The sequence below is a fragment of the Lepidochelys kempii genome, chromosome 9 (assembly GCF_965140265.1).
Source record: "Lepidochelys kempii isolate rLepKem1 chromosome 9, rLepKem1.hap2, whole genome shotgun sequence".
NCBI lineage: Eukaryota > Metazoa > Chordata > Testudines > Cheloniidae > Lepidochelys > Lepidochelys kempii.
This window is the reverse complement of record NC_133264.1, coordinates 53,945,404-53,971,474: the sequence shown is the minus strand read 5'-3', so window position 1 is coordinate 53,971,474 and position 26,071 is coordinate 53,945,404. Positions and strand designations below refer to the sequence as shown.

General features: G+C 46.1%; 1 protein-coding gene across 1 annotated transcript in view; it reads left to right on the top strand.

The window, feature by feature from the left end:
* Positions 1 to 1,895: 1,895 nt before the first annotated feature.
* LOC140916805 (ovotransferrin-like) overlaps positions 1,896 to 26,071 on the top strand; it is a 74,642-nt gene continuing 50,466 nt past the window's right edge. Inside the window, exons 1-12 of the mRNA XM_073358691.1 lie at positions 1,896 to 2,072; positions 6,297 to 6,460; positions 6,720 to 6,828; positions 14,846 to 15,031; positions 15,631 to 15,760; positions 17,918 to 17,973; positions 19,065 to 19,237; positions 19,381 to 19,552; positions 21,790 to 21,950; positions 22,356 to 22,449; positions 23,305 to 23,343; positions 25,492 to 25,650. Coding sequence (XP_073214792.1) covers positions 2,030 to 2,072; positions 6,297 to 6,460; positions 6,720 to 6,828; positions 14,846 to 15,031; positions 15,631 to 15,760; positions 17,918 to 17,973; positions 19,065 to 19,237; positions 19,381 to 19,552; positions 21,790 to 21,950; positions 22,356 to 22,449; positions 23,305 to 23,343; positions 25,492 to 25,650 — 1,486 coding nt within the window. The 5' untranslated portion in view covers positions 1,896 to 2,029. The remainder of the gene's footprint in view (positions 2,073 to 6,296; positions 6,461 to 6,719; positions 6,829 to 14,845; positions 15,032 to 15,630; positions 15,761 to 17,917; positions 17,974 to 19,064; positions 19,238 to 19,380; positions 19,553 to 21,789; positions 21,951 to 22,355; positions 22,450 to 23,304; positions 23,344 to 25,491; positions 25,651 to 26,071) is intronic.

Here is a 26,071-nt window from a genome sequence, read left to right as displayed (position 1 = left end):
CTGATGTAGCCAGATATTGGCGGTGTTAGGAACTCCAGGCTTGGAATGCCAGCATCTTGGACAGTAACCTCTGGGGAACTGGGCTGGCCTGGGGAGAATGGTGGTTGCTGCAGATTGTGGCAGCTCCTGAACCCCTCCCTCTTGGCGGTCCCTGACTGAATTTTCACTGTACTTTACTAATTCCCTTAGGGTGAAATTCACCCCTGTACAGAAGGCCAGCACAAAGCATCACTGAGGGGTTCTAGTGGTGGCTAGGCCTGGTTTAGCACAGGGGAGAATTTCATCCTTATTTTTTAATCCCAGACCGAGTGCTGGGTGCTGCTTGATACACAAATAAAGAAATGCGTGAGCATCCAAGGGCCAATCGAAGACTGGACAGGAATGTACTGGGAGGCCTAAAGAACAGTGATACCTCAGCATAGTTATGCTCCAGTCCTTGCTCTTGTTTTCTATGCATTAGGGTGGGACGGCAGTATACTGAAGTGGGTTAGTGTCTGTGGGCCTCGTGGAAGAATGGAGTGAGCAGGAGGGATTTGGATGGAGAAAGTGGCTATCTGGTGCATTGGGCTGGGGAAGGAACGCTGTGTATAGAGGATGGCGGGTTCTTTTGGGAGAGTCGAGAGGCTGTAGATTAAAATTTGCCAAAACCACCTGCTCAGAATGGAATGTTCCCAACTTCTGGAACCTGTGGCTATTGCTAGATTGAATCCCGTGGCCTAGGCAGAGGGCTCTGGGCAATGGAATAGCTCCTCCAGGAGAAGAATGAGCTGATTTCAATGGGTGTCAAGAACATCCTTAAAGTCAAGGATGTGCTTAAGTGCTGTGCTGAATCTGGGCCTTAACGCGGAAAGACCCAGGCAGCCCATGGAGGAATCTGAGGGTGGGGGTGGTGGAGCTGGCACCACTGGAGGGGTGGTGGGGGAAGAACACTTTAGCTGCCGCTTGTGTAGTTTGGAGAGGTGAGAGCCAGGTGGGCCGGAGAGGAGACTCAGTGACTGTAAGAGCTATGAGTGGTCTCAACCACCTGAACCGGTGGCCCGGCAGAGGAGGCACAGGAAGGAGCAGTTGTTAGAGGGAGCAGGGAGAGGATGTGGTGAGACCACTGTGGCTGTGCACTGTTAGCTCCAACGCTTCGCTCCAGAGGCTGTGTTCCTCGATATACTCTGGTCAGTTCACTCCGCGCTCTGTCAGCTTCCCGCTGGAGAATCCCAACTGCAGAGCAAAAGTCCTTTTAAAAGGCACAAGGGGCTTTCAGGAGAACGCAGAGCCAGCATTGCCACCAGAGCAGGTGGCCCTGATGAGGGAGGGGTGTAGCGAGGAAAGCTCAGGGATGTCCCAAAGGAAGTGAGTCACTCAGCGGGATAGTAAAGCATTTTGGATTCATTCCTTCTGGATGGAACATGCTCTGTGATTGCAAGGTTCCTCTTACTGACTCCTCTCCCTGCATTACAGTTATGGTATCAGGTGTTCTGGGAGCCATTGACTAATGTCCCAATTGCCAAGGCCTGGCATACAGGACGGGCAAAGACTCCTCGGTGAGAAGGAAAGGCAATAGTTAATGGGAAAGAAGACTAAATAGTCTAGATTGGATTTGATTCTCACAGTGGCTCTCTGAGATTAGCCTTTGTAAGGCAGGGGGTGGCTGGAACAAAAAAAATAGCCCTTCCCACTGTATTTCAGCCAAGCAGAAATTGAAATGACACAAAGTGGGACTTTCCCATTTTAAATCCCTTGAGTGAACAACATGCACCTGCCTTGCTCTCACTCATGCCTGCATGTGATTCAGTGCCAAAGTGAAATGCTGCCTGAAAATGGTCTGACTGGAATGGGGCAGGGGGGCGGGGTGAGGAAATTGAGGAGCTATTGGGAAACAAGGACAAACACTGCCAGTCATTGCTTCTGCTAACACAGCGAGCCCTGTCCCTCTATAAAAAGGCAAAGAGTAGCCTAGGAGCCATCACAGACTCAGAGGGGACAGTCTCTGAGTAAAGCTCCTGCAAGACCTGGCTGCCAAGCCCAGGAGGGAAGGATGAAGTTCGCTCTCCATGCCACGCTGTCCTTGGGGATATTGGGTAAGTGCCTTCAGAGCAGCAGTTTCGAGGTGTGGGTGTCACTGACATTCTCAGCAGCCCCCGCACTAGCCAGAGACTGAGAGGACGTTGCATAAGGGAGCCAGTTTAATTGCAGTGCACAGTAAACGCCAACAGTCACTGAACTGTGCAGGACAGAAACCAAAGGGAAAACAGCTGCTGGGTGCTGGACTGTGTCACTCGTTTGCCACGGATCTTGCAGCCCGGAGATAGCAATTTAATACTAATTACAGTAACTACCACCATTCCTATTTTGCTAAGGGCCTGATCCAAAGCCCAGTGACAACCACAGGAGTTTTTCCATTGACTTCAATGAGCTTTGGATCAGGCCCTAAAACAGTCTGAAGGGACAGGCTGCGGTTTCAGGTTTGCTCCTTATACGGAGCTCCTGCTGCAGGTATGGGTGGAGGTATGTCCCCCCGGTGGAGCACTGGTGTAGGAGAGAGTCACTGAAAGCCTTCCCTACAGAGGATGTACATGTATTTAGAGAAGCTTCTTAAAATAATATTAAGCAAAGAATCTTTAAGGTGAAAGTTACAAAAAAATTACTGGTTTCAGAGTAACAGCCGTGTTAGTCTGTATTCACAAAAAGAAAAGGAGTACTTGTGGCACTTAGAGACTAACCAATTTATTAGAGCATAAGCTTTCGTGAGCTACAGCTCACTGTCTTTCTAACCTGTCCCATATTCTTCTCTGGGGGCGGGGGGGGGTGGTCCCTGCAGCTCAACTTTGGACGCCCTTCTTGTAAAGGGACATGCCCCTTCAACCCCCCCCACCCCCGACCTTGCCTGAGAGTCCAGGGCTTGGCTCTCCCCACAATACCCTGCATTGCTTGGGATTATCTCAAAGAAGCTTCCCCAATGGTCTAGTGCCACCAATGACTGTACCCCTTCTCTTCTACCCCAGCCCTGCTCAGCAAGATGAGGCTGTGAGGAGCACCTCTCTTTCTTCTCCTGGGCCCAGAAAGGCCCACAAGTCTCCTTCCACTAGATGTGTCTGTACTCTGCCTTTGGAGCCCCTGCTCTTTCAGGCTCCTGGATTCCTTTGTGCAAAAGGCTGGCTGCGCTCATGACAAATCAGTCTCTCTGTCTCTCTCCTCTCCTGCCCAGACCCCTCTATGTGCTGATAATGAGGCCACCTCCCTGGCAGCATTACTCTCTTAGCCTGATCGTGGGACCCTTGACTTAAATGGGAGGCAGCAGGGGGAAGACATTTTAGAAATAGAACTATAAAAAGAAAAACAGGCAGAGATTTTTTTAAACCAATCAGTAAAAGTAGAGATTTGAAAATAGAAGCTGGGAGCGGGACAACAATTAGAAACAAACAGAAAAAGCACACAGACAATGGCAGAGTTTTACAGGTAAAACAAATGGAAGCAGGCACTGATTATTTATACAAACATTCTATTTTGCAGTAATTTGGCACAGGCAAGTTGTGCACACATTGCTGGCCTGTGTGACCACATAATCTTATTACTGTTACCCTTGTCCTCTTCCCACCTGGTGTTTGTTACGTTCCCTTAATGCTTCTCGTCTTAAATGAAGTGTCCTCTTCTCCTATGAATCTATCATAATTGGGACCCCCCAATCCCAATTCGGGCCTCTGGACACTAATGTTAGCTAAATAATCACCACCCACAACACTGCGACTGATCCAAACTCTCCATCAGCAGAAGAAGAGCATCTGTTTATAATGTTCTGTCCGCCCTTCTTAAGGCCCTGATCCTACAAATGCTTAAGTGCATGTGTAACTTTATGTATATGAATAGTTGTCAATGGAACAACTCGTGCATGCAGTGAAGCAAGGACACGTTTGCAGTACTGGGGCTTAAGTTATCTATCCTTATATCTTATATCTATTCATATATTCCCAAACAAAAAACATGGTGAATAAGAGATAAGAGTGCAAAGGTATTTTTACCCCTCTGTAACAAGCCACTGAAAGAAACCTTGTGGAAAAGAAACCACATGCATTTTCCGAAACAGAAAGCCTAGACTTTAGCAGTTCAATACTCTTCATGTGGGACCTAATGCAAAGCTCTGTGAAGTCAGAGGGATTCTTTCCATTGGCTTTAATGAGGTTTAGATGAGCCCCTTTTATACCCCAACCAGCTTCCACCCTCATTCAACCTCATTTTTGCCCATGATAATGTAAACAAGCAGAAAAGCATGACTACACACCAACACCTGCATTCAGAGCCCTGCATTCCTACATGGTGATGATGGTACCTAATACACAACTATTCAGTAAGTAATAGCCACGTGCTTTCAAACATTACCTTAGATTCCACAATGCACAGGCTCAGCATATTCCATTATCCTACACAAGCCTGTAATGTCACCCTGCATGTAACCGCTTTCTTGGCTTTTCCCAACAATTCAATCTTTACTAACAGTTAAACTATTCAGTGCACTGCTGTATCTTCAACCTGTCTTCCTTCTCCAATGGCACAAAAATCCTACCTGGCCCGTGAAATTGGAACTAAACTTTACACAGCAGATTTGTATTTACCACTGATTCCCAAGGGTGGACAGAGTTACCAATAGGTGGGTGATGTGGGCTGGTGGGCTTGTGAGTGATTGCGTAGGGAGGGATGGCAGAGGGAGACTGGCTGCATATCTTAACAGCCAATTTCCAAATTCTCCAGTGTGTAGGCTGGTGGAAGTGCTGGGCAGATCTTGAGCCTCACTACAGCTGCTTGGTTTAGCTCCAGTGACACACACAGCAGAGGAAAGCTGACTTAGCTGGCCACCAGAGAATCCTCCTGATGTGAGGAGATGCTTTGGGTGATTCCACCTCTCCCCATATCTGGGGCAAGGGGCATGCCAAGGGACATGGGTGTAACTAGGGTGTGTCTGAGCTCCAGCAATCCCCACCCGTGGGAATAGCCCTTTGGGCTTCTCTAGCTTACACCAAGGACTGGACCCTGGTCAGCCCCAGGATCAGCTGGGGAAAAGAGACATCAAGTCACCTTTTCTCACCCCCATGTCCGGTCCTGTACTGAGTGCAGTTTGGCCAGGTCAGAGAATGTGTTCCTGTGTGTTGTCTTTTGTGAGGGTGTCTTCTGGGGGCGTTCCAGAGAAGTGATGGCAACAGCCTTCACTTCCCTCTCACAAACTGTTTTGTCTGGGAACTTGCAGGTTTGTGGTGAGTCTGTAACAGAGAACATGCTGTGTTTCCACTTCCATTGACACTGTCAGGAACTCAAGTTGGTCAGCCTTCCACTGCAGTTTGCCCTTGCAGCATGAGAGGCCTGCAGCTGCAGAGCTCTCATTGTGCGCACTTCTTTGGGGTCTGCAGGGTAGGAATCCTCCTCCTGGACACTCCCTAAGGTGCACAGGACAGGCAGACTGGAGAGCCTGTGCAGGAGAGCAGCTCCCACCCCGCAGACCAGGAAGTCCATGACAGTGGAGCTGCCCGGCTATATACCTTAAAGTCTGCATGGTAGGAGCTCCCCTTCTGCACATCTCTTCAGGAGTGACCTCAGGACATTAGGGTAGAGCATGTCTCCTAAGGAATGAAGGAAAAGTGGGAGAGTAGTTCCCTGGCAGAGAAACACATGTAAATTTGGAGAGCTCTCTGACATAGAGGAGGAACCTGGAATAAGGTGTTTATTCAAGCCCTGACGTTTACCCTGCTCACCCTGATTTCAGTTTGTGGGCCAAGTCCTGCTCTCAGTTACACCACAAATCTGGAGTGACTCCACAGAGGTCAGTTACGCTGGAATTACAACAGCGTAACAGAAGGTTGCATTTGCTCTTATTTCTTCATCTTCCTCGAAAGAGGAATGACTGTCCCCTAGGAGCACAAACCCTAGGAATCATCCTGCATTTGGACTAGGGCAAGGAGCTTTAGTAGAAATCTCCTGGTGATTTGAATCTCAGGCGGCCAATTAGTGAGAGCTGGAATATAAAAATATCACACCCCCTACACTTTGGGCCAAATCCATCTGTGCAGTAACTCCACTAAGGTCACTGTGGTTACACCAGGGGTGAATTTAGCCCTTTGTATCCACTTGAATCTAGATCTAAGAAACCAGTAAACAGTGCCCCTAGGCACTGGGGTCCCGCTATTGGGAGCGGGCAGGGAAGGAGAGACCCATGGGTCTCATGGGAGACCTATGTCTGTAGGGAGGGATGCTAGTTCTTTCATCTAGGTCTGAGGTTCATGAAACAACCTCTTAGTCCTCTTTTGCTCTCTCCACAGTGCTCTGTCTTGCTGACCGCCCAGCCCAAAGTCCCATCCGATGGTGCACAATATCTGATGCAGAGCAGAGAAAATGTATGGAACTGAAGACGAAAATGTCCTCAACCCCTTCATTAGACTGTGTGAAGAAAACAACTCACCTTGACTGCATAAAAGCCATTGCGGTAGGTTGCCAGCAATGTATCAGGCCTGGGGCTGGGAGAAACAACTTGCCCTGATGGGTTCCATTTGCCTAATCTGGGATGAAAGCTTCACTATCCTCTTTAAGTCATTGATTTCCTTCCGTCATTGCCTGGCTCCATTGCTACAGCAGCACCCCAGCCAGGAAGGACCCCAAAGAGAGGCTCTGTTAATTAACGCTCAGTGTTTTCTAGCCCTGCTGATGCATGTGCCCACATCTGATGTAACCCTTTTGTGTTTCAGGTGAATGAAGCAGATGCCATTAGTCTGGATGGTGGACACATTTTCGAAGCACACCTTGCCCCATATAATCTGAAGCCTGTTGTGGCTGAGGTCTATGGCACAGGAAACGGTACATTTGCATGGAGGACACTGTTATTGACCAAAAAGTTGTGGAACTTTGACCACCCCGGTGCTAGCTGTCAGCACATTAGTAACACCATACTACTAAGGCAAACTGGGAAGGCACAAACCCCTGGGCAAGTCAGTGTGCTAACTCTGAGATTATGTACTTCTTCAGAGCTGGCCACAGACCAAGGACCAGGGCCTTAGCTGGTATGCATGAGGACTGATCCACAGCCAGTGACCTCAACACAGCTGTGCCCATTTACACAAGCTGAGAATCGGGACCAAAGTGTCCTGGTGGAAAGCAGCAATGATCTGTACTCCTGCTCCCTGCCTTATTTTCCTAGCTGTCCAGGTGATCAAACTCTCCTTTGGAGCCATCAGCTTTAGTTCTATCACTCCACTCACCCTGATCTCCTCCCCTTCCCCCACAACCAGACCAGGCCTTTCCTAATCCTCTTGATTTCTGATTGGTTTGAGGGGTTTTTCCACTTCCATGAACCTTCTGGTTCTTGCTTCATTCCTTCCCAGTGACCCAAGGTGCTAGGGTAATTTTACCTGCAGACTGGGGAGCAATGCTAAAGCAACCAGTTACATGTTATTACAGGTGACATTGTCATTTTCACATGTCCTCCACACCACCAGCAAGTGAGGTGACTATCGCTGCTGAGCCGGCATGGCATTTCCCCTCACCAGCCATACTCACAAGCCCCCTTTGTGGTACCTGAAAGCTCTGAGCAGCAGCAACCTATGATGCACTTGGCTGTATGCGGGAAGTGTGCTGTGAACAGTAGCTTTTCCCTGACGTCTCTCTCCATGGCTGTTCATGCAGAGCTTAGCTCGTGCGTTGCTACCCTGAAGGGGATAGAGCAGGCTACAGGAGGTAGTGGTGGGGTTTCTATCCCGGAGCAACCTTTCCTCTCCACACAGCTCCTCTATATCATTTACATTGGGCAGCTGAAATTTGGCTCCCTGCCGGATCACAGAGGAGGAGCAGACCAGTCTATAGAAACAGTTCTTACTCCCACTGCATGTGGCAGTATCTAGGGAGGTGATTGAATTTCCTTCCTTTAAAGTTTTTAAGGTCAGGCTTGCCAAAGCCCTGGCTGGGGTGATTTAGTTGGGGATTGATCCTGCTTTGAGCAGGGGGTTGGACTAGATGACCTCCTGAGGTCCCTTCCAACCTGGATATTCTATGATCACAAGGGCAGTAACTCTTTCTCAACAGAACTGGAGTAAATCCAGTGTGCTGCTATTGCTGTTCCCTCAGTGGAAGTTTACTGCTCACTACAGTGGTGTTGCAATGGCTGGGGAAGGCTAATGCAATAGAGTGTCTGAAGAGTTTTGTAAGGTTAATTTGCCTCAGTAACTAACGGCCCCTGACAAAACACAGCAGGGGGACTAAGCTGAGCAAACCTCAAAGGTTTTCCGCTTTCAGGGACCTTGTACAAAACTGGAAAATAACTGGGCTAATCCAGGCACGTGAGACCCAAGCTACGAGTCAGCTGCAGTAACAGAGGTTAAAGAATGGCAACAACACAAACTTTGTAGTGTTGGAGTAGTCATGGTGGTCCAAAGATATTAGACACCCAAGGTGAGTGAGGGAATATCTTTTATTGGACCAATTTCTGTTGGTGAGAGAGACAAGCTTTCGAGCTACGCAGAGCTATTCTTCAGGTGTGTGTAGCTCAAAAGCTTGTCCCTTCCCCCAACAGAAGTTGGTCCAATAAAAGATATTACCTCACCTGCCTTGTCTCTCTAGCAACATGAGGGTCAATTGTTTCTTGGAGGACCAGGCTGAACTGAGCACACAGATGGGGCAGTGGATGAACAAGCCCAGTGAAGAGGGAAAGAAACAGAAAAGAAAGCTAAACATTAAAGCTGCTGCTATCAGAGTTGCTGGGCCTCAGTGGAAGCTGTGATACAAACCCATTCTGTTCAGAATGAAGTCTATCGCTCAGTCTGCATCCCCAGTCTGTAGTTCTGTCTACTGCATTACTGATGATTCTTGAAGGAAAATGACAGTACTTCTCCATTCCTGTCTCCATCGGCTCCTGCTTTCCAGATCCCACCCAAACTCCCAGCCTTCTCTTTCTATTATAATACAGGTCTCTGTTCGGAAAGTCAGGCTGTTTGTTTTTTTTTCCATAGATATTAAGGTCAGAAGGGACCATTATGATCATCTAGTCTGACCTCCTGCACAATGCAAGCCACAGAATCTCACCCACCCACTCCTGCGAAAAAACCTCTCACCTATGTCTGAGCTATTGAAGTCCTTAAATCGTGGTTTAAAGACTTAAAGGAGCAGAGAATCCTCAAGCAAGTGACCCATGCCCCATGCTACAGAGGAAGGCAAAAAAAACCCAGGGCCTCTTCCAATCTGCCCTGGAAGAAAATTCCTTCCCGAACCCAAATATGGCGATCAGCTGAACCCTGAGTATATGGGCAAGATTCACCAGCCAGATACCCAGGAAAGAAATATCTGTAGTAACTCAGATCCCACCCCATCTAACATCCCATCACAGGCCATTGCACCTATTTACCATGAATAGTTAAAGATCAATTAATTGCCAAAATCACATTATCCCATCATACCATCTCCTCCATAAACTTATTGAGTTTAATCTTAAAGCCAGATAGGTCTTTTGCCCCCACTGCTTCCCTTGGAAGGCTATTCCAAAACTTCAGTCCTCTGATCGTTAGAAACCTTTGTCTAATTTCAAGTCTAAACTTTCCAATGACTAGTTTATATCCATTTGTTCTTGTGTCCACATTGGTACTGAGCTTAAATAATTCCTCTACCTCTCCGGTATTTATCCCTCTGATACATTTATAGAGAGCAATCATATCTCCCCTCAACCTTCTTTTAGTTAGGCTAAACAAGCCAAGCTCCTTGAGTCTCCTTTCAAAAGACAGGTTTTCCATTCCTCGGATCATCCTAGTAGCCCTTCTCTGTACCTGTTCCACTTTGAATTCATCCTTCTTAAACATGGGAGGCCAAACTGCACACAATATTCCAGGTGAGGTCTCACCAGTGCCTTGTATAACAGTACTAAAACCTCCTTATCTCTACTGGAAATACCTCACTTGATGCATCCCAAGACCGCATTAGCTTTTCTCACGGCCATATCACATTGGCGGCTCATAGTCATCCTATGGTCAACCAATACTCCAAGGTCCTTCTCCTCCTCCATTACTTCTAATTGATGCATCCCCAGCTTATAAATAAAATTCTTGTTATTAATCCCTAAATACATGACCTTACACTTCTCACTATTAAATTTCATCCTATTACTATTACTCCAGTTTACAAGGTCATCCAAATCTTCCTGTATGATATCCCGGTCTCTCTCTAAATTGGCAATACCTCCCAGCTTTGTATCATCCGCAGACTTTATTAGTCTCCCACTTTTTGTGCCGAGGTCAGTAATAAAAAGATTAAATAAGATTGGTCCCAAAACTGATCCTTGAGGAACTCCACTGGTAACTTCCCTCCAGCTTGACAGTTCACCTTTCAGTAGGACCCGCTGTAGTCTCCCTGAATGCAGCTGATGAAGTGAGCTGTAGCTCACGAAAGCTTATGCTCAAATAAATTTGTTAGTCTCTAAGGTGCCACAAGTACTCCTTTTCTTTTTGTAGTCTCCCTGTTAACCATTTCCTTATCCACCTTTCACTTTTCATATTGATTCCCATCTTTTCTAATTTAACTAATAATTCCCCATGTGGCACGGTATCAAACGCCTTACTGAAATCTAGGTAAATTAGATCCACTGCGTTTCCTTTGTCTAAAAAATTTGTTACTTTCCCAAAGAAGGAGATCAGGTTGGTTTGGCACGATCTACCTTTTGTAAAACCATGTTGTATTTTGTCCCATTTACCATTGACCTCAGTGTCCTTAACTACTTTCTCCTTCAACATTTTTTCCAAGACCTTGCATATTACAGATGTCAAACTAACAGGTCTGTAGTTACTTTTTCCCCCTTTTCTTAAAAATAGGAACTATGTTAGCAATTCTCCCGTCATATGGTACAACCCCCGAGTTTACAGATTCATTAAAAATTCTTGCTAATGGGCTTGCAATTTCATGTGCCAATTCCTTTAATATTCTTGGATGAAGATTATCTGGGCCCCCAGATTTAGTCCCATTAAGCTGTTCGAGTTTCGCTTCTACCTCAGATATGGTAATATCTACCTCCATATCCTCATTCCCATTTGTCATGCTACTATTATCCCTAAGATCCTCATTAGCCTTATTAAAGACTGAGGCAAAGTATTTGTTTAAATATTGGGCCATGCCTAGATTATCCTTGACCTCCATTCCATCCTCAGTGTTTAACAGTCCCACTTCTTTCTTTCTTTGTTTTCTTCTTCTTTATACGGCTATAGACCCTTTTACTATTGGTTTTAATTCCCTTTGCAAGGTCCAACTCTACTTGACTTTTAGCCTGTCTCACTTTATCCCTACATGTTCTGACCTCGATAAGGTAGCTTTCCTTGCTGATCCCTCCCATCTTTCACTCCCTGTATGCTTTCTGCTTTTTCTTAATCACCTCTCTGAGATGCTTGCTCATCCAGCTTGGTCTACAACTCCTGCCTATGAATTTTTTCCCCTTTCTTGGGATGCAGGCTTCCGATAGCTTCTGCAGCTTTGATTTAAAAGTAATCCCAGGCCTCCTCTGCCTTTAGATCCATAAGTTCTTTAGTCCAATCCACTTCCCTAACTAATTTCCTTAATTTTGAAAGTCAGCCCTTTTGACATCAAAAACCCTAGTTGCAGATTTATTTTTGTTAATCCTTCCATTCAGTTTGAACTGAATTAGCTCATGATCACTTGAACCAAGATTGTGCCCTACAACCATTTCTTCTATGAAGTCCACACTACTCACCAAAACCAAATCTAAAATGGCATCCCCTCTAGTCAGTTCAGCAACTACTTGTTGAAAGAATCCATCAGCTATCGCATCTAGGAAAATCTGAGCCCTATTATTATTACTAAAAAGAAAAGGAGTACTTGTGGCACCATAGAGACTAACCAATTTATTTGAGCATGAGCTTTCGTGACACGAAAGCTCATGCTCACAAGTACTCCTTTTCTTTTTGCGAATACAGACTAACTCGGCTGTTACTCTGAAACCTGTCATTATTATTACTAACACTTGTCGTCCAGTCTATACCTGGGAAGTTAAAGTCTCCCATGATCACGCAGTTTCCATTAGTATTTACTTCATTAAAAACATTTAAAAAGGGCTCTATTCATATCCAGATTAGATCCCGGCGGTCTATAGCACACCCCAAACACTATCCCAGGGGAGGCTCTAGTAGTTTTCTTCCCCGATGTAATTTTTGCCCAGACGGACTCTGTCTTATCCATTTCATCGCTTCTTATTTCTTTACATTCCATCTCATCATTGATATACGTTACTCCACCACCTTTACCTTTATTTCTGTCTTTTCTAAACAGCACGTACCCTTCAATACCCGTACTCCAGTCATGACTAATATTCTACCAGGTTTCTGTTATCCCTATAATATCTGGTTTCACTTCCTGCACCAGTAGCTCTAGTTCCTCCATTTTGTTACCGAGGCTCCTCACATTGGTGTAGAAACATCTTAATTTTTGCTGTTTGGCCTCGCTCACATTCTTTACCTGATTAGGCACCGTCATTCTACAGCCAGTATGACCTATTAGACTGGTATCCACACTGCCCTTCCTCCTTATATCCATTCTCCTACCCACGGCTGTATCCTTTCTTATGTTGTTTTCTTCTGTCTCAAATCCTGCTAAAATCTGGTGTGGAGATTACCTGGACATCTCCCAACCATCTCCCCCAAATTCCTAGTTTAAAGCTCTCTTAATCAGTTGTGCCAGCCTCCATTCTAGAAGTCTATTTCCTTCCCTACTCAGATGAAGTCCATCCCGAGAGAACTGTCCTCTGTCCATGAATGCCTCCCAGTGGCCATACATCCCAAAGCCCTCCTTATAGCACCACTGCCTAAGCCATCTGTTGATAGTCATAATCTTGTCACACCTTTGTTGCCCTTCTCTAGGAAGAGGCAGAATCCCACTAAAGATCACCTGAGCCTCGATTTCCTTAAGCGTCTTCCCAAGCCTAGCATAGTCTCCCTTAATACTTTCCAGAGAGAACCTAGCCGTATCATTTGTTCCCACATGAAGGATAATTAGGGGATTCTTTCCCGCTCCCTTTCAGATCCTTTTCAACCTCAGGTCTACATCCCATATCTTAGCACCTGGAAGACAGCACACCCTTCTATTCTCTGGATCAGCTCTGGTTACAGGCCTGTCTATTCTTCTCAATAAAGAGTCCCTGATCACATAGACCTGCCTTTTCCTGGTGACTGTGCTATTCTCCAGTCTATCCCCTGTTCCCTCTGGCTGCAAGTTGTTTCCATTCCTATTCTCCCTTGTAATTCTCTTCAACCCATCCTGTATCCTCCTGGGGCTCATATTTGGTGTAGTCTCCATTGACTCTTCCCCTTTTCCTATAGGACTAGCCGCTCTTCTCTTCTTCCTTGCCCTTTCACCTTCAGTGACTAGCGGCTGAGCCCCTTCTTCATTTTCCAACTCCTCAAACCTATTCTTGAGCTCTATTTCTCCTTCACTAGCCCGTCTTTTCCTCTGCCTAGTTCTTTTAGTCATATGCTTCCACTGATCACTTTCCTCACCCAGCAGTCTCCCCTCAGAATTCCTCAGTCCTGCTTCCATCTGCAAGTCTGAGCTTTTCCCTTCAGATACCTCATGTCTTTGCTCCATAATCTGCTCGAACCCCTTTCTAAACTCAACCAGACTTTCCACCTGCATCTCCAAACCTCCGATCTTTTCCTCCATCAGCTCTATCAGATGGCATTTCATGCAGACAAAACTCTTACCAGGTGCCCCCTCCAGGATCATGTACATACCGCAGCTTCCACATCCAGTCATCTTCATTGTGTCTTCCACTACATGGGTCACCCCCACTGCTGCCTCTGTATCTGTCATAGCCTTCCCACCTAAATCCTGTTCATCTGGGAAACACAAACCACACCAAAACACCACCACCCACAGCAAACACAAACCCCAAACAAGCACCACAAACCAAACTCCGCTTTCAAACTCCCACTGAAACTCCCGTTTACAGCTCTCTTTGCTGGCTCCTGTGCTGCTACAGCTGTCTGATACTGTGTAGAGAGTTTGGGCTGAAGGCAACATTACAGAGTAATTCTCAGTGTTATGGCTGAGAATTAAAAGGTACCAAAGTCAGGAAATTCAAAGTAGTGGGTTTCTGCTGCCTCCAGAACTCAGTCCGTTTGCATAGATGTAATATTTGCCAGACAGTCTATGGAGAGAATTTTAACAGACCCAGTTTAGAGTCCAGTCCTGCAAGCGTTACTTACACAAATCATCTTTACTCATGTGAGAAGCTCTACTGCCCTCAAAAAGACTTATCACGAGGGTAAGAGCTATTAACAACAGCACACATATCAAATAAATGCAAAGACAAGACCGTTTAACAAATGCTAGTAATACTAATTAGTAGGTTTCAGAGTAGCAGCCGTGTTAGTCTGTATCCGCAAAAAGAAATGGAGTACTTGTGGCACCTTAGAGACTAACAAATTTATTTGAGCATAAGCTTTCGTGAGCTACAGCTCACTTCATCGGATGCAAGTGAGCTGTAGCTCACGAAAGCTTATGCTCAAATAAATTTGTTAGTCTCTAAGGTGCCACAAGTACTCAGTTTCTTTTTACTAATTAGTAGAACATTTAACATTATGTCTATTACAACGATTATAATCAGATTGATATTGGCATGGCAACCCACTAATACTAAACAGGAGAAAGGGGTAGGGTGTCTTGCTACATTATTATGGGGTTGAAAATGTTGCACTTTGCTTCCTGTGCCCAGGATTTGTGTGACATGGGAGAAAACAATTGTGTGAACTGGAAGGGATGGTAAGCGACTTCCATTTCTGTTTTTGTGTTCCTTTGTTCCAATGCTTGCTTGCTTTCCCTCCTCCCTCCCTTACAGATTCGGTCACCAGCTACTATGCTGTGGCTGTGGTGAAGAAAGGAACTGACTTCACAATAACGGAACTTGAAAGGAAGAAATCCTGCCACACCGGGTTGGACAGGTCTGCTGGCTGGTTCACTCCCATTGGGACCCTCTTGTACCATAAAATCCTAACCTGGGATAGAGCCACTCCCATAACCCACGGTAAGCTGGGAAAGAGCTAGGTGAGTAGGGAGTGCTAACATTAAGCTGGGGTTGAGGAGAACTGGGATTGATCAGTGTTAGGGAGAAGGAAGTAGATTTTCTGAGGAACTTTTGGGGAAACCAGCAAACCAACGGAACCATCCACATTTCCTAAATTTCTCTTCTTCCATCAATCAGGGCATTTCCATGACAGCAACAGCTTCCTTGCTTTGGAATCCATTATCTTCTACTCAGTCACACTCCAAAAACTCTGTTGTGCAATGGTTAAAGTTGCTACCGATGTAATACGCCATCCTGACACAAACCCAAGGAACTGGAAAGTTTAAGGCACCTCTACTCCTCCACACACAAACACCATGCACCACTGCCACGCACAGCAGACCACATGCCAGAACCTTCACTCTGCCCAGCTGGAGATGCCATCCTTCCAGCATCCCCTTTACCAAACCACCCCTTCCAAAGGCATCAGGTTACAGACACTCTCCCCCCACTACCTCCTCCAAACACCCCATACTACTATACCAAGCATCCACAGCTGGGAGAAGACAGTTTGCTAAAGGGTGAGTTTGCTATTAACTACTGCATGTGTTTTTCCATAGCTGTGGCTCAGTTTTTCTCAGCCAGCTGCGTCCCTGGTGCCCCCGCAAATGAACCAAATCTGTGCCGCTTATGCCTTGATCCGAAATGTTCCCGTACTGGGCCTTATTCTGGCTATTCTGGAGCCTTTAAGTAAGTGAAAGTTATTTTTATCTGGTAACTATCTGTTCCACACACATGTTTTCAGCTGCACTATAACTGGGTCTCCTGACATGGCTACACTTGTAGAGTAGTTGGGACCTAATTGTCTCATTGGTTTCTGTTGAGTAATGGGCCTCAATGGAATTAAAAAGGGCTCCAGAGGTGATCCCAGCAATTACAGACCTGTAAGCCTGACTTCAGTACTGGGCAAACTGGTTGAAACTATAATAAAGAACAATATTGTCAGACATGTAGAGGAACATAATTTGTTGAGGAAGTCAACATGGTTTTAGTAAAGGGAAATCATGCCTCACCAATCTACTAGAATTCTTTGAGGGGTCAATGAGCATGTGGACCAAGGGCATCCAGTGGATATAGTGTACTTAGATTTTCAGAAAGCCTTTGACAAGGGCCCTCACCAAAGGCTCTTATGCAAAGTAAGCTGCCATGGGATAAGAGGAAGGTGCTCTCATGGACTGGTAACTGGTTAAAAGATAGGAAACAAAGGGTAGGTATAAATGGTCAGTTTTCAGAATGGAGAGAGGTAAACAATAGTGTTCCCCAGGGGTCTGTTCTGGAACCAGTCCTATTCAACATATTCATAAATGATCTGGAAAAAGGGATAAACAGTGAGGTGGCAAAATTTGCCAATGGTACAAAATTACTAAAGATAGTTAAGACCCAGGCAGACTGCGAAGAGCTACAAAAGGACCTCTCAAAACTGGGTGACTGGGCAACAAAATGGCAGATGAAATTTAATGTTGATAAATGCAAAGTAATGCACATTGGAAAGCATAATCCCAACTATACATATAAAATGTTGGGGTCTAAATTGGCTGTTATCACTCAAGAAAGAGATCTTGGAGTCATTGTGGATAGTTCTCTGAAAACATCCACTCAGTGTGCCGTGGCAGTCAAAAAAATGAACAGAATGCAGGGAATAATTAAGAAAGGGATAGATAATAGGATAGAAAATATCATGTTGCCTCTATATAAATCTATGGTATGCCCACATCTTGAATACTGTGTGCAGATGTGGTCGCCCCATCTCAAAAAATATATATTGGAATTGGAAAAGGTTCAGAAAAGGGCAACAAAAATGATTAGGGGTATGGAATGGCTTACGTATGAGGAGAGATTAATAAGACTGGTTTCAGAGTAGCAGCCGTGTTAGTCTGTATTCGCAAAAAGAAAAGGAGTACTTGTGGCACCTTTACAGCTGTAGCTCACGAAAGCTTATGCTCATATAAATTTGTTAGTCTCTAAGGTGCCACAAGTACTCCTTTTCTTTTTATTAATAAGACTGGGACTTTTCAGCTTGGAAAAGAGATGGCTAAGGGGAGATATGATTTAGGTCCATAAAATCATGACTGGTGTAGAGAAAGTAGATAAGGAAGTGTTGTTTACTACTTCTCATAACACAAGAACTCAGGGTTACCAAATAAATCAATAGGCAGCAGGTTTAAAACAAATAAAAGGAAGTATTTCTTCCCACAATGCACAGTCAACCTGTGGAACTCCTTGCCAGAGGATGTTGTGAAGGCCAAGACCATAACAGGGTTAAGAAAAGAACTAGATAAATTCATGAAGGATAGGTCCATCAATGGCTATTAGCCAAGATGGGCAGGAATGGTGTCCCTAGCTTCTGTTTGCCAGAAGCTGGGAATGAGCGACAGGGAATGTATCACTTGATGATTACCTGTTCTGTTCATTCCCTCTGGGGCACCTGGCACTGGCCACTGTCAGAAGACAGGATATTGGGCTAGATGGACCTTTGCTCTGACCCAGTAGGGCCATTTTTATGTTCTTATGGAAGAAGCACCCCTACTCCAGGGTTGAGTATGTGGCCTACGATAGCTCCTAGCCTCTACAAGCAGTTAGTGAGTGACCGGAAATTGAGCTATAAATTGCACATGGCAGTACAGAGCATTATCATTGGGCTACTCCTGATGATTTGCATTATAAAATTCTTCCCTGCCATTGCATTTCTTTCTGCAGCCCGCATGGCTTTTTGTGAAGACAAACTGTCACGTATCTAAGGCTTGTTTCAAAGGTAGTTGTCTGAAATGTAGAGGGATGGTATGAGATTAGCAACAAACACAGTATTTCAGTGTCCTCCTTTTCTTTCTGCTTTCTTTCCCCCTCCAGGTGTCTGAAAGATGGAGGTGGAGATGTAGCTTTTGTCAAACACACAACTGTTCTAGGTAGGCATGGGGGATCATTCCATTTCACCACTTTCTGGTCAGGCCTTTCACTGGGACTCTATCCTTGAATTCTGTCTATATTGCACCTGCCTTCATTTCTCTCCCCGTTTATCCTAAGCCTCTTTTCTCTTTGTCTCTGGGAGGAAATATGATTTGTATGCTGTGTTCCTGACTGCTAAATAATCAGCAGAGAGAGATTAGATTTCACCTCTTAGTCTAATGGCTCTTCCTTGTGGCTGAACAAGGCTACCAGAGTGGGGACCAGTTTGTATGTTGCTTCTTTGATGTGCACAGTGAAATCACACCAGCACATTGTTCTCTGAAAGATTAAATTTGGGAATGGGCTTCACCTCCACCAACATCATGACTGGAATCTACTAACATGACGCCAGCATAAGAGAAAGGATGGTCCTGTGGTAAAGCACTGGGACTCAGGAGACCTGGATTCTGTTTCCAGCTTTACCACTGACTACTTAGGCAAGTCATTTTGTGCCACATTCACAAAAGGTCTTGGGCGCCCTTTCCCTTCCCCCACTGTTTTGTGTGGAATTGCAAGAATGGATTCGATGCCTAAGGCCTCTGACTCCAGAAGCAGGGGGCCTGGTGGTGGATCGCAAGCAGAGGCCTGCCCCCAATTTCAGGAGAGGGGCAGAGTTTAGGACACATCCCTCTTGTCGGTATCTGCCATTGGCTAGCTTAGGGCACACGTGTCTTGTCGACTTCTCCAATTGGCTAGCTTAGCTGTCTCCCCGCTCAGCATGCTGGCTTTGTGAATCCCATTCTTAGGTGCCTGTGTCTCCCCACACACTGTACAGGGAGCCTAGCCACGGCTCTCAGGCTTTGTGGATTTCTAGATGTCTAAGTCCCTTTGTGGATCTGGACCTTCATCTCTCTTGGCTTCAGATCTCTAGCTGTGAAATTGGGATGATAATAATACTTCCTGCAGGGAGGGAAGTTTGTCTCATGGAAGTTGTCATGCTTCTGGTTCTCATTCAGGGTCAAAAATCATTGGGGAGTTTCCTGAAGTGGGGTATTCAAAGCCCTTTTAAATATTGGTGTTGCTGTAACCTGTGGACTTCCATTCCTCCCAGAAAATGACCCAAGTGGGAAAGACAAGTATGAGCTGCTGTGTGAAGATGGTTCCCGGAAGCCTGTAGATAAGTATCATGAGTGTCACTGGGCCAGAGTTGCTGCTCATGCTGTTGTGGCTCGAAGTGTTGATGGCCGGGCTGATGAGATCTGGAGCTTCCTCTCTCAGGCGGAGGTATTGCTTTCCTTCCCATTCTCTATCTTTCTCTCTGTTCCAGCCTTTCTTTTGCTATTATCCCTCTTTTGTTTGTTCTCTCCACTTTTTCAGAACTATCTCCTGCTCTTGGTATACACCTGATCATTTCTCCTCTGTGACAGGCAAAGTATGGCAAGAACACAAAAGAGAGCTTCAAACTCTTCAGCTCTCCTCATGGGAAGGATCTGCTTTTTAAGGACACTGCTTCCAATTTTAAGCGTGTCCCTCGACTGATGGATTCCCAGTTCTACCTGGGCTACCAGTACTGGGCTGCTATTCAGAGTCTCAGGCCAGGTAAGCAGAGATTGGGCTCCATGGCAGGTGGTCATGAAATTTTAAGCTGCGGGAGGGTCCATAAGGAAGCCATGGCCTAGATCCTGCTCATAAAGCAAAGCAACTACATTGACTTCATTCACTTTGAAATTAACACAGCTCTGAGCTGTATCAGGGTGTAAATGAGAGCTGGATCGAGCTGCATGGGTTGTGCTCTGCAGTGCGAGTTCAATATACAATTGGCATTGCCACGACTGGATCTGTTTGAATGCAAATTCTTGTGGCCCAGGGATCAGACTCCCAGGTGCCATTGAGCTGCATTGTCATTAACGAGCAGTAGTTTGGTGTCTCTCTGCTCTCGCAGCATTCTGGGTCCAGCACAAAACGCCCCACTCGGAATATAGCACACAGCCCCAGAAACACCAAGAGGAAGAATCAGGCAGCAGGGAGACACATTTCTTTCTCTGTCCTCTCCCGCTTGTTCCAGGGGCTATTCACTGGCTATGGGCCCTGACCAAGCAGGCACCTCCCAACCCCCTTCCCCGGGCAGCTCAGCTGCGCGACTTGGTGGGGTGGGGTGGGGACAGGGGGGAGCCTTGGCGTCGCCCATTTCTCATCCCTCTCCTGCTAGCAGCCCAGCAATGGGGTCCAGGAACACAGCCCTTTGTCTCCCGAAGGGGCAGGATGCTGCTCAGCAACATGGGGGTGGGGGGTTCTCCCCCTCAGGCTCCTGTGCTGCTGTGTGCGCTGGGCCATAAGTGCCGTGTAACACAGGGCACACTGAGCACAGGGATCCCTGACGCTCCAGCAATGGGGTGAGGGTGGTGGGGATCAATGTCCTAACTACCAGCCCAGCCATTTGTTCCTGGGGTCACCTGTATCGTGGGGACACCCACTGCCCTTTGGCTTTGCTTTGCCTACATCACCTTTCCCACCACACTGGGTCTCCCTTCCGCCCCTGTTAACGACGCTCCCTCACCAGTCAGTGGGGCTGCCGTAGAGTGACATGAGATCTCCCTGGGGCTGGCCACCCTGCCTCTGCACCGCGGCTGGGAGAACCATTCTGCACAGATTCAGGAGCGTCACCTCTGGGGCACTTTGTGCAATGGGCAGGTGATGGTTCCCATGACCTGCTCCTGAACTAGGGACACACCAAGAATCAGTCACGGAAACATTTGGAGAGTCGAAGAGTAAATCTGTTTGGGGGAATGAGGCAATTTTCTCACATTTATTTGCAATCCAGAATTATTTGTCAGATGTTTGCTGTCAATTGTTCCTGCTCTGTTGTTCGTTCAGGGACAGCTCATGGGGAATATCTCATAGTAAAATATTGGGCCATTTTGACTGGATGTCTGGATCACATGGGGCTAACATTTTTTTAGGGAAAATCAAAAATCAAACCAAAAGAAATCATTTCAGATTGAAACAAACCATTTCAATTCAAATTAAATGTAGTCTTTGAACATTTAGTTTTAAAAATGCCAAACAAAATATTTAGACTTCTCTGACACTTATTTATATTATTTTGGTGCAGGAGGTAAAACAATTAACCAAATTCGACCCATGTTCACAAATGCTTTCTGTCCACCCAAAACTGTTTTTTTTTTTTTTTTAAAGCAAATAAACTACTCAGCCAAGAAACTTCGCCCAGCTCAACTCCCAACCTGGCTGGGCTGGGGAGTGAGAGGCTGGGGCTGTGCTGAGAAGAACATTGGTCTCTCACATAGCAATGCACAGCACCACCAATGCTAAGTGACCCTGAGGTCATGAAGCCTGGGACCAGATTCTGAGCTGGCACAAATCAGTAGAGCTAAGTGAAGCTAAGGCAAGTGGTGGAGTGTCCATCTCTTGCTGTCTTCAGACCAAGACTGGTGGCCTCTCTGGAAGATGCTTTGGTCCAACACACATTATTGGCCTCAAGACAGGGGTAACTGGGTGAAATTCTCTGGCCACAGCTACACAGGAGGTCAGACGAGATGACCTAATGGTCCCTTCTGGCCTTAAAATCTAAGCCTCTCTGTTGATTTTGAAGCATCCCCTGTCCAGTGAGAACCAGACCCAGCCAACTGACCTCCCTTTCCTGCATATTCTGCACTCCACTAGTCCAGCATTTGTCAAACAACAAGACTATTTTGAATGGAGCTGTAGGGAGCTTGTGTGCACAATGACCTGCTGTCAGCAGCCCTGCTCTTCCTGCAGTCAGTCAGTTGGTGGCTTTACATTTTAGATAAGCTTTTGGCTTATTCTTTCTACGTCAGTTTCTTCCCTAGAAACTCCTGAAGCCCCTTCGAAAAAGGTGAAGTGGTGCACAATAAGTAAGGATGAGAAGGCCAAGTGTGATGAATGGAGTGCAGTGAGCGAAGGCAGCCTGGACTGTGCGGTGGGAGAAACCACAGAGGACTGCATTGCCAAGATAACAGTATGGGCTTTTCGTTTTCCCACTGTTCTCTCCATGCCCCTGCCAGCTCAGAGAACAATTTCCTCTCTCTGTCTTTGAGCTGCACTGGTCAGGAATGTTTCAATGAAACAATTTTTCATTGGAAAAGGCCAATTTGTTGAAACTGAAACCTTTTCCTGGAAAGGGTCAGTTCTGACGAATTTCTGAACTTGATTTTTTTTTAAAGTTTACAAATTGTCAGAACATTTTGATATTTTCTAACTTTTCATTTTCCGAGTCAACGTCAATCTTCATTGTAAAATGTAAGCTACTTATACTACCCGTCTCTTTCGTGACAGCAATTTTTTTAAAGGCTTCATCTCTGGCAGGGGGAGGCTGCATGAGAAGTAGCTTCACTTCATATTTGATGAGTTACTTTCATTGCAGAAAGGTGATGCTGATGCCATAAGCTTGGATGGAGGTTACGTCTACACGGCTGGTAAATGTGGTTTGGTGCCAGTCATGGGAGAATACTACGAGGGTGAGTGAGGTGCAATCTGCCTTTTAGCTTGTTCTTGATGGGGAATTAATTGATAACAGAAGACTTTATTTTACATTGAACTATGATAAGTCAGTGGTCCTGATTCTGGTCACAATTAGCTTGATCCAGGAAACGAGTGGAGGTGTGGGGGCAAAAGGGCTTTAAATCACTGCACCACTTGGATGCCGAAGGCAGATTTGGACAGGAGTGGTTCTGGGCATAAGCTAGAGCATTCCCTTAATGGCTGGAGCAGGGTTCTCTAGCCGCACCCTTCCTGCTTCTGACACGCCCCTCCATCCCCTGGAAAACCCCAGCCTTGGGGGCTGTGCGGAGGGGATGGCATGGGGCTGCTCCATTGGCTCTATCCCTCAGGGAACATCCGCCCTGTATCAAGGTATTCCTAGGTGGCCAGTTCCAGATGACGCAGGGTCCCTCCCTGCCAGCAATCCAAATGTGGAGAGGCTGTCTGGGATCTACAAGAAAGGTCAATGACAGCTGGTTTTGCCTGTCTTGAACAACCCTTATTCACAGAATTCCTAACAGTCATTAAGTTATTGTCTTCTAGCCTCCAGCTCCAGTCTCGTCTACTGAGTTGTTGCCCCAGAAGGGGAGTAGGGCAATGCTTTGTTCTGCTAATGTGCTAGATGTTAGACCAGCTACTCCTGTCCCCTTCTGTATTAAGGCTTCTTCAGAAAGTAACTTGCCAGCAGCCCCACAGAGAAACCACTGCTGTGAACAGAATCCTTACAGAGCTAGGTATATACACAGTGCCAGGACAACCTATTTTTAGCATTAAGTGCACACTTGCTTTTCAAGAGCTCTCTATCTGAAATCTCCTCCTCTTTCCCATTTCAGGTGACATTAAACAATGCCAGAAAGAAGGAACACCCAGAGGTAACTACTGGTAACAGAGGGGCAGAAGATAAAATCCTGACCTAGAGTAAACTGGAAAAATAAATTGGTCAAGAAACAGAAAGCTAAGGGTTAGGAATAAATGGCCAACGTTCACCACAAAGATGGCTATGGGGACCTTTGTGTCCAGTGTATTTAGTAATGATCTGGTATGCAGATCCAGTAGTAAAGGGGAAAGTTTGCTAATGGCCCTCAATTATTTAGATTAAGGAGCACAGAGAGGAACGACATAAGGACCTACCCAAACTAATCAATTTGACAACATGATCTCAGATAAAATACAAAAGAAAAGCAAGGTCAAGGTAGTACATACTGAAGGGAACAAATTAAATTATCCAAAGAATGTAAAGAAATGGGGTCAGGAAGAGATTTACCCCTTGATATAATATTGCCCAATCTGGCCAGGTGGATTATGCAGGATTTTTGTTGTCTTCCTCTGAAACATCTTGTACTAGCCTGGATCACAGACTAGAGCAGACTAGATGATCTGTTCTAGGATGGCAATTCCTGTGTTCAAATGAACATTTGTGGTAACCACTGTTCAGAGTGTATTACACATCCCCGCACCCCCCTCCCCACACTGGCTGATCCATAGGGGGTTTTGAATCTACATCTGGGTAGTCCATTAGCTCGAGTTGTAGAGGTTCAGACTTTTAACACTGAAGGTCTTGGGTTCAAACCTTGCTGCTGGCCCAAGGAGGGGTGAATGAGGGGGAAATCTTTAGAGGAGCCTCATGTACAGAAAGCAACCCAAGTTCTCTTATGATATCTAGAAAGTCTGATTTCATGTTATTCAACAAAAACCCCTCTAGGGGAACTGAATATCTCCAGGAATTGCTAATGGGATATAGTGCTTGCTACCACTAGGTCACTGATCAAATCACATCAGTAGCACAGATGGTGTTATGTCTGCTGCCTGTTCACTGACCTACATGACATGGGTTTGCCAGGTTCAGACCAGTTCCTAGTGGCCTGGCAGGGAAGCATTCACCACAGCAGCTTGTGCGGTGCCATTTCTCAGGATAAGCAGGGACTTTAGATCCAGAGCTGTCAGGAGCACTGAATAAACATGATGTTGGCTTTTAAGGAACACATCAACCTTTCCTCTGTCTTATTGTGGACCATGGGCCATTTGTCCTTAAGGGAGCAGGAGAGGAAAAACCTTTTCCACAGGCTTCGAACCTGGAAAGGGAGGGGAGCCCCCACTCAAATACCAGTTTCTGGGGTCTCCTCAACACAGACACATCACGGCCAGTTCCTGAACCCTTCCCCCCATGGGAGCAGGTGGCCTGAAAGGGATCAGAAATAGAAGGCTCTGTAGTGGGAAATTGGGGTGTTCAGCCCTCGGAGAGCTCAGGTATTGGAGTCTAGGGTGACGAGATGTCCCAATTTTATAGGGACAGTCCCGATTTTGGGGTCTTTTTCTTATATAGGCTCCTATTACCCCCCACCCCATCCCGATTTTTCACACTTGCTGTCTGGTCACCCTATTGGAGTCTGTCTGCTCCAGTATATTGCTGAGTTGTACTCAGCTGGATCTTCATTGTTAGCAGAATGGTGGATGTGTGGCCAGCTGGATCTGTGACTACATGGATCCACCAGCTGATCCCACTGCAAAGTGTGGAAGAGTGTCAGAGAGACAGTCTATGTGAAGCACCAATATGCCAACACATTACACCAGGATCTACCACAGGGACAGAAGGCCTGGGATACAGTACTAGAAAATAGGTTTAGTCGAAATATTCCCCCAAACAGAGAGGCAGGATGGTCTTGTAGTCAAGGGGCAGGATTGGAAATCAGAAGGCATATGCTATATCCCTGGCCCTGACACAGACTTCCTGTGTGACTGTGGGCAAATCATTTAATGACCTAGTGCCTCAATTTCTGTGGGAAGAAAAATAATGGGGATACTACCAGAGGGGAATTGTGGGGCTAAATGCATCACACATGCAAAGCCCTCTGTATCCTGGGGTGGATAGGCTGTAGGAGGACACAGTATTCTTGTTGTTCCCATTTGTAGATCCTCTCTATGAATAGGAAGGATGAAAAGAATTCTGGAACCTTGGATGTCCATTCTGGTTCAGGTTTGACTCTCCTGATTCACTTCCTTTTCCTTCTGCTCTGTGACAGTAACATATTACGCCGTGGCTGTGGTGAAGAAATCCAACTCCAATATCACCTGGAAGACCCTGCGTGGTAAGAAGTCCTGTCATACAGCTGTTGGGAGAACTGCCGGCTGGAACGTCCCCATGGGCTTGATTCACAGTAAAACCGGGAGCTGTGACTTTGGTGAGTCAACTTGTGTATCAACTTCTCACAGCGACTGTGTGTATCCATGTCCCCAGTACAGACATCAGGTAGGCCAGTGCTGGAGAGCAAGAGCCTCATCCCACAGCTCTTGTCTGGCCTTCGAGTCTCTGGTGGCTCCCAGATGCTGGCTGGCCACTAGCACATGGGAAATGCTGCTTTGTTAAAGGTTTCAAGGAGCCACATTTCCCTGAGATGGACTTGAGTATTTCTTACCCTGATGGAGCAGCAGTTGGACGTGGCATGTCAGTCTGTTTCTTTAGCAGATGTTATTGAACATGAAACAAGCAATGGTCATTTGTAGGGATAACAAGCCCATCTAGAGTTCTAATAGCCAGGATGAAAAAGACAAGGGCTTGGGCAGAAATTGGGTTTCTTGCACTTTCTTCTAGAACAGCTGGTA